Source organism: Lepus europaeus, chromosome 6 (genome assembly GCF_033115175.1).
Source record: "Lepus europaeus isolate LE1 chromosome 6, mLepTim1.pri, whole genome shotgun sequence".
Classification (NCBI taxonomy): domain Eukaryota; kingdom Metazoa; phylum Chordata; class Mammalia; order Lagomorpha; family Leporidae; genus Lepus; species Lepus europaeus.
The window spans coordinates 98,601,927-98,610,010 of record NC_084832.1 but is presented as its reverse complement, the minus strand read 5'-3'; the positions used below and the strand labels follow the sequence as shown (position 1 = coordinate 98,610,010).

At 58.4% G+C, this 8,084-nt stretch overlaps 1 protein-coding gene across 1 annotated transcript; it reads left to right on the top strand.

Annotated features, from left to right (window-relative positions):
- Positions 1–262: 262 nt before the first annotated feature.
- On the top strand, positions 263–7,001 carry LAG3 (lymphocyte activating 3). Its single transcript, XM_062195443.1, has 8 exons — positions 263–602; positions 873–1,014; positions 1,354–1,616; positions 2,067–2,330; positions 2,721–2,996; positions 5,726–5,968; positions 6,267–6,394; positions 6,665–7,001. Exons 1-8 carry the CDS (start codon positions 545–547, stop codon positions 6,809–6,811), a joined length of 1,521 nt encoding a protein of 506 aa, XP_062051427.1. The 5' UTR covers positions 263–544; the 3' UTR covers positions 6,812–7,001.
- Positions 7,002–8,084: the final 1,083 nt, after the last annotated feature.

The window sequence follows — 8,084 nt, the reverse complement described above, 5'->3', positions numbered from 1 at the left end:
CCTACAAGGCCTCTGGGAATGGGCAGAGTGGGTGGGGGAGGGGAGGGGAGGGGGCAGTGGGGAGACCCGGGGCTGAGGAAGTAAACAAGGGGAGCGAGGCCACAGGGGTGGAGGGTGATGCTGCTGGGAATCAACCCCCTCAGACTTTCCACTGCGAAGCGAAACCGTGAGCCCTGGGGTGTGGGGGGCGGGCAACACCGGGGAGGGGAAGTGGGGAAGGTGAAGGGAAGGCAGGAGGACATGGGCAAGGGCCCTGGGTGCAGCAGCACTGCATGCCACCTCGCCAGCGCTCTGCTCTCTGCCACCTCCCTGCTGGGTTCCAGGGACCACAACCCCTTCCCCCTCCCCTCCCCAGGCTGCCTCTCTGGTCAGCTTTCCCCCCAGCCCAACCTCTGGTCATCGGTCCTCCCCTACTCTGTCTCCTAGCACCTAACCAGTACCCCCCTCTTTCCTCCACCTCCTTCCTGGCAGAACTTCTCTGCCACCCCCTCCCCCCCGACCTCCTCCCTAGGGTGGGCTCTGGGCAGCCCAGGTCCTAGGGGAGATGGGGGAAGCTCTGCTCCTGGGCTTACTGCTTGTGCAACGGCTGTGGGTGGCTCCAGGTAAGGAGGAGGTGGGGGAGGGCTGAGGTCTCCAGGATCTCCCTGGGGTCTCTCAGGTCCATCACGGAGGTCCCGAGCTCTGTGGCGGATCCTTCTGACACCTTTAAGGGGGCATTTCTTCCACCTCCCAAGCCTCTCTTCAGTGGCAGGGAAGGGACAAGGACCCAAACTGCTCCCCTGCCACTGGGGTTCTCCCTCAGCTGACACCCAGGCTCCTTCTTTCCCCCTTGGCTCACCATCTCTCCCCTTGGCCTCTGTTTTGGTCCCCAGTGGAGGCTCCAGCTCCCGGGCCAGAGGTCCCAGTGGTGTGGGCTCAGGAGGGCGCCCCTGCTCGCCTCCCCTGCAGCCCCTCAGCGCCCCTCCAAGATCTCCAGCGAAGAGGAGTGGTCACTTGGCAACATCAACCAGACAGGTATGCGCCCCACACTTAGGCAGCACAACCTCCATTCCCAGCATCACGGCCTCCAGACTCGCAACCCCACACCCAAGCCAGCCGTCTGCCCTCTCCCCTGAGTGACTCGGCTTCCCCTGCCGGCACGAAGCCCTCCTGCCTTTCCTCTACAAAGGGCTCCCTTCACACCTGCCCACCATCCGATGCCCGCCCCTGCATCTGTGAATGGTGTCGGCCCCGGGAGGGGGTCAGGGGCGGAGGCTCGAATGGCCGCCAAGCGCTCTCCTAGGGCGGCTTCCTCGTCCTCAAAGTGTGGCTTCTCGCCCCTCCAATGCCCCAATTCGCCTCTCTCTCCCACAGCGACCCGCCCGCGCCCGCCGCCGCCGGGGGCTCCGGGCCCCACCGCTACACCGTGCTCAGCGTGGCGCCCGGAGGCCTGCGCAGCGGGAGGCTGCCCCTGCAGCCCCGCGTGCAGTTGGACGAGCGGGGCCTCCAGCGCGGGGACTTCTCGCTGTGGCTGCGCCCGGCTCAGCGCGCCGACGCCGGCGAGTACCGCGCCACCGTGCGCTTGGGCCACCGCTCCCTCGTCTGCCGCCTCCGGCTGCGCGTGGGCCAGGCATCGAGTAGGTGGGAGCGGACCAGGGGAGGGGGCTGGGGGGAGGGCTCCCGGTTTACCGCCCGCCCCCCTCTGGGGACAGGAAGCGCCGGGGCGCAGCTGCGCCCTAGGCTCTGCCTGAGAGCTTCCCCAAGGATGGAGGGAGGGGGTGGGCCGTGGAGAGGCTGTGGCACCTCTTAAGCTCCCTTTCCCCCACCCACACTGGGGGTGCTTTGGTGGAGGCGGGCAGCGTCTTGGGGGAGGGAGCAGTGTGTGGAGTGATTCATTTCAGACACCTGTAGCTTAGGGGGTGGGCCGCTTGGGGGTCCCTAGCAAGCACCTTCAGGAGCCAGGCGCTGAGGGTTTGGGATGGAGAAGGTCTGTGTTTCCAGGACCTTCCCAAGTGGTTGGCCTGTGGTGCTGGGAAAGCGTGGTGGCCGCGGGTGGGGCCGACCCTGTTGTCTTTGTCCCCGCACAGTGACAGCCAGCCCCCCACGGTCTCTCAGGACCTCCGACTGGGTCGTTTTGAACTGCTCCTTCAGCCGCCCTGACCACCCAGCCTCTGTGCGCTGGTTCCGCGGCCAGGCCCGAGTCCCCGTGCACAAGTCCCCCTTGCACTACTGGGCTGAGAGCCTCCTCTTCCTGCCCCGGGTCAGCCCCTTGGACTCAGGGCCCTGGGGCTGCGTCCTCACCTACAGAGACGGCTTCAATGTCTCCATCTCGTACAACCTCACTGTGCTGGGTAACTGACTTCTCTGGTCCTCCCTGGCCACACCCGCTTCCTGTCTCCCCCTTTCCTGCCCCAACTGTGCACCCCCAAACCAGGTTCTTGACAGCTAGCATCGCCCCTCGTGGCTCTGGCCCTCACTGTCTGACACGCTCAGCTGCCATCTGCCGTTCTGGCTTTTCCCAGGGCTGTTCAGCCTCCCTTGCCAGCTGTGGCCTCAGGCTGGCCCAGCCACCGTCTGGATTTCTGAACATCTGCAGGTCATCGCCCTTAAGAGCTCTGCTCAGCCAGATCACCTGCTTCGTTCTTCTGCCTCCGCTTCCCTACTCAGCTCTGCCGCACGACCCCACTCCCCACCCTGCCCCACCACAGGCTTTAACTCTGGGGCTTTCTTTTTCTCTCCAGGTCTGGAGCCCCCAAATCCCTTGACCATCTATGCTGGAGCAGGTTCCAGGGTGGAGCTGCCCTGTCACCTGCCTCCTGGTGTGGGGACCCCATCTTTCCTCACTGCCAAGTGGGCCCCTCCTGGGGGAGGCCCTGACCTCCTCGTGGCCGGAGACAATGGCAACTTTGCTCTTCGACTAGAGGCCGTGAGCCAGGCTCAGGCTGGGACCTACACCTGCCGCATCCATCTGCAGGGGCAACAGCTCAGTGCCACTGTCATCCTGGCAGTCATCACAGGTCAGCCCCAGGTGGGAAAGGAAAAGCTCTCATCGAGGGGAGCGGGGGGGGCGGGGGCTGGCTGGGCAAAGACTTTGCAAATCCACCCCGCCATGCCTGTCCACCGCTTTTCTCACCCGTGTTATAAACCAAAGTGGGACACCTTCCCCGGAGTCGCACAATGAACGTTCCAGTCTAAGGGACTCCCCTGATCCGAATTGGCTGGAGGGTCTGAGACATTAGAAGGAGGGGTGCAAAAGTCTGAATGGCTCCAAAGACATGGAATAATGTCTAGAATCTTTGTCCACTTTGGGGCCAGGGCTCGGGTTCAAGTTGCAGGAAGTGGCCTGGGTTTGGGAGGAGCTGATAAAGCAGTCCCTTGGTCAGCAAATATTTACTGAGAGAGGGTTTTCCAAGACAGTATAAAGCAAACAAACAAACAAACAAACAAAAATCTCAGAAAAACATGTGTTCGTTGACTGGTCATTGTCAGCAATGACAGATTAGCCATGTCTGCTGTGTTTACCTGTGGCCACTGAATAGTAGCACCCCAGAGTAGGTGCTTAATAATGTGCAGTGGTCGAGTGACTGACAAATAAGCTGACAGATAATACATTGGTCCTGAGGGCCAATCGTGAATTTCCTCGCATTTTCTGAATGTCTTCACCTAGATATTATACGTACTCCAGGCCTCCCTCTGAGCCCTATCTTTTTCTGACACCAGCCTGAGCCTGGGAGTAGCCCCACTGGTGTCCCCTCCTCCACAAAGCCTGGGGTCCTTCTCCTGCACGCAGTCCATCCCAAAGGCCATCAATTCTTTCTGAACAGTGTCTTCTTAAGGATGGGCTGTTTTATGTACAACTCAGTGAGAGACATTGTGTGACCCCTGTTTTACAGAGGAGGACATTTTTTTTATTATTATTATTTGACAGAGTTGTAGACAGTGAGAGAGAGAGAGAGAGAGAGAGAGAGAAAGGTCTTCTTTCTTTTGGTTCACCCCCCCCCCCCCAAATGGCCACTATGGCCGGCGCTGCACCGACCCGAAGCCAGAAGCCAGGTGCTTTCCTCCTAGTCTCCCATGCGGGTGCAGGGGCCCAAGTACTTGGGCCATCCTCCACTGCACTCCTGGGCCACAGCAAAGAGCTGGACTGGAAGAGGAGCAACCGGGACTAGAACCCAGCGCCCATATGGGATGCGGGTGCTGCAGGCGGAGGATTAACCAAGTGAGCCACGGCGCCAGCCCTGGAGGAACTTTCTTAAACAGCAAGTGTCAGGCTCAGGGTCTACACTAGGGTGTCTGTGTCACCCACTCCTTGCTGCCCACACCCTGTCTCTCACTGTGCAGCTTTGAGAATGCTCTGTCACCAGTGGGACACTTTGGTGTTCTCTAAACATCCGGAAAGGAGAATGAAGTTCATTTCAAGGGGGCTCCACAAGGCACAGGCCCTGGTGTGACTCAGGTTATTACGGAAGGGGAAACACTGCAAGGTGTATTTGGGGCCTTCTCACCTCACATCCGACATTGCAGGCTCTCGGCTCTGGAGTAGAGGGTGATGTAGAAGAGGGGTGGAGTTGCATGCAGTGCAGCGGGTTAAGCTGCTGACGGCAACACCAGACCCCCTATCAGAGTGCTTTGAGTCCTGGCTGCTCTGCTTCGGATCCAGCTCCCTGCTAATGTGCCTGGAAAGGCAGCAGAGGAGGGCCCATATACTTGGATCCCTGCCCCTCCAAGTGGAGGTCCAGGCTCCTGGCTTTGGTCATTTGGGGAGTGAACCAGCAGATAGAAGGTGTCTTTTCTCTGTCTCTGTCACTCTGTCTTTCAAATAAATAAAGTAAATCTTGAGAGAGAGAAAAGAGAGAGAGAGAATCTAAATTAAGATTTCTTATGTAGTCCTACAGTGTCCTAAAAAAAGCCCAAGAAGTTTCTTTCTTTTTATTTTTTTTAAGATTTATTTATTTATTTGGAAGGCAGAGTTATAGAGAAGCAGAGGCAGAGGGAGAGAGAGAAAGAGAGAGAGAGAGGTTTTTCATCAGCTGGTTCACTCCCCAAATGGTCGCAACAGCAGAAGCTGCGCTGATCTGAAAACAGGAGCCTGGAGCTTCTTCCTGGGCTCCCACGTGGATGCAGGGCCCAAGAACTTGGACCATCTTCTGCTGCTTTCCTAGGCACATTAGCAGGGAGCTGGATCAGAAATGGAGCAGCCGGGACTGAATCAACGCCCATCTGGGATGCTTTACCTGCTACGCCACAGCGCCGGCCCCCTTGCAACGTTTCTTAAGCAGGCAGTGGTCCACTAGAGCAGAGCGTTGTTTTTTGTTTGAGAGGTACAGACAGAGAGAGAGAGGAAGATTTCCCATCTGCCCAGGTTCATTCCTTAAATGCCCACAATAGCCAGGGCTAGGCCAGGTTGAAGTCAGGAGCCAGGAACTCCATCTGGGTCTCCCACGTGGGTGCAGGGACCAAAGGGCTAGAAGCTGGACTCCAAAGCAGAGCTGGGACTTGAACCCAGGGGCTTCGCTATGGGATGCAGGTGTCCCAGGGGACGGCTTAACCACTGTGGCTCATGCCTGCCCCTGGAGCATTGTCTTGAGAAGATTAATTTGGCCATGGCTTCTGATCTCCTCTCTCCAGCCTTTCCCAGTCAGAACCCAGAACGTGCAAAGTGATTGCAATTCGGGATTTGAACCTGGGCTATCAAGGAAATGGGTTGGACCCCTGAAAGCTCTCTTCCCTCTAATTTTTTTTTCAGTGACTCCCCAATCCTTTGGGATCCCTGGCTCCCCAGGGAAGCTGCTGTGTGAGGTGACTCCAGCATCTGGACATGAGCGCTTTGTGTGGAGCCCCCTGGGCAACCCGTCCTGGAGGAGCGCCCCAGGCCCCTGGCTGGAGGTGCACGAGGCTGCACTGCTTTCCCAGCCCTGGCAGTGCCAGCTCTACCGTGGGGAGAAGCTCTTGGGAGCAGCAGTGTACTTCACAGGGCCGCCCAGGCCAGGTCCGAGGCCCCAAATGCCGTGGCCCAATCCCCTTCCGGATCACTTCCCTGGCCCCCTTCCCAGTAGTGTTTCTTTCTTTCTTTTTTTTTTCCTTTTCCTTTTTTTTTTTTTTTTTTTTTCTTTTTGCCAGTCAGGGACCTTGAGCTCTTGTCTAGGCCTGACCTACTTCTGCCACTAATTAGCTGAATGACCCTGGACCAGTCCCTCAAACTCTCTGGACCATACCCCGCCTCTGTCCAGCACAAGGATGTCCTTTTCAGCCCTGACCTTGTGGCTGATCCTGTCCTTTCTCCATAGGAGCCCGGCGCTCTGGGAGAGCCCCAGGTGCCCTCAAAGCACCCCTCTCTCTCTCTCTCATCCTCGCTGTCCTCTTGCTGCTCCTCTTGGTGACCGCAGCTTTTGGATTTCACCTTTGGAGAAGACAGGTGAGCTATGGATGACGCCCCTCCCCACTCCCGGCTTCCTCTCTCCTCTAGGGAAGACGATCAAGGTGGACCATGAACCTGTCTCTGCACTCCAGGGCCTGCTTGTACTTGGGGAAGCTTGAAGGGTGGGGAGAAAGCTAGGGACCAGGTGAAGAGGGCAAGGGGGCTGGGAAAAGCTTGGGGGAATGAGCCCGCTTCCTACGCCTTTTCCCTGGGGTCCTCACTCTTCCTTCTCCCACCCTCCCTCCCTTTCTCCATCTCTTCCCATAGTGGCGACCAAGAAGATTTTCTGCCTTAGAGCATGGTGCTCCCCCTCCTCAGGCTCAGAGCAAGATAGAGGAGCTGGAGCTGGAGGCGGAGGCAGAGCTGGAGCCGGAGCCAGGGCTGGAGACCCAACAGGAGCCAAGGCAGCTCTGACAGCCGGAAGTGGCCAGATCTCGGCTGCTCCCTCCAAATAAACCCCCTGTCAGCAGCAAGCCTGCCTGTGGCTCTTTCTTGTCCAGTGCCGGTTCCTGTCCCTTCCCCGCCTCTGGGGGCTCCCTTCTCCCACCCCAGCCTCCTAACCTACTTTCCCCAGCCAGTCTCCTCCTCTTCCCCCTTTTTGTTTCTGGCCGCTTTCTGGGTCTCACCCTCACCGTCTCCTGAGGAATCATTTCTCCTGGGCTGCGTAAAGCCCTCACCTCTCCCCTCTGCAGCCCTCCCACCCACAGGGTGCCGGCTGCCCTGGTTTCCTTTATATTGTCGTCCCTCTGGCCCGCCCCAGCCCACGCTCAGCTGCACTTTGTCACGGGGGCTAAGCAGTAGGCGGACCCATGCACACGTGTGAGTACACACTAACACACATGCACACGCACACACAGAGGAGACCAAGTCCCACAACCTTTCTGGAAAGCCAGCTGGGTTTCCTCCCTCTACTCCCCCTAGCCGCCCCCCCCACCCCCCATCCTCAGCCCTGGGTGGTTTTCCTGGTCCCAGGCATGCGAGCACACTGCCATCCAGTGGTCACTGCGTGTCACACCCCACCCAGGTCACCCGGCCTGCTGTGGGAGCTGGAGATGGAAGGCTGCAGTGGCTGAGCCAGAGCACAGATGGCTGCGCGTGCAGGCACCGTCTTTGTGGCTGCAGCCTCTGTGGGCAGTGTGCAAGGGTGCACCACGCAGCTGTCACATGTCCTCAGTCCCCTGCGGCAAGAGGCTGAACAATGCAAGCTTCAGGAGATGCAGCCTTGGCCCTGGCAAGGTTTTAATCCAAGTCTGACAAAGTGGAAGACTGTGAACAAAGACTGCACGTGGGGATGAGAACAGCCAGCAAGACAGCTGGCCGGGGCTTCGGCTGTGAGTTGGGAGCCCTGCTTTTTGTTCCGGCTCTGCCGATGCCCCCTTCGCCAATCTCCCCGTGCCTGTTTCCTCACCTACTAAATGGCAAATGGTAATGGCCCACCAAAATGGGTTGTTGTAAATATTGGGTAATAAAGGGGCTTTGAAAACAGAAAAAAGCACTCCCAACACGTGGCATATGGTGTGTTTGTCTGATTTTCCATTGGGGAGGAGAAAGCCAGCCTGCTCTGGTCATGCTAATAGGAGACTGAAGACCCACAGTCCAACCGTGCTCTCTCTCTCTCTCTCTCTCTCTCTCTCTCTCTCTCTCTTTGCTGGAGAGGACATGCACAGGGGCCAATCGCATAGCCCTT

What these genes read in the sequence shown, in the direction of transcription:
- LAG3 (XM_062195443.1), top strand. Translation starts at nt 545, where the DNA reads ATGGGGGAAGCTCTGCTCCTGGGCTTACTGCTTGTGCAACGGCTGTGG. An exon ending in ACGGCTGTGGGTGGCTCCAG is followed by an intron (nt 603 to 872) that starts GTAAGGAGGAGG and finishes TTTGGTCCCCAG; the next exon opens with TGGAGGCTCCAGCTCCCGGG. An exon ending in TTCACCTTTGGAGAAGACAG is followed by an intron (nt 6,395 to 6,664) that starts GTGAGCTATGGA and finishes CTCTTCCCATAG; the next exon opens with TGGCGACCAAGAAGATTTTC.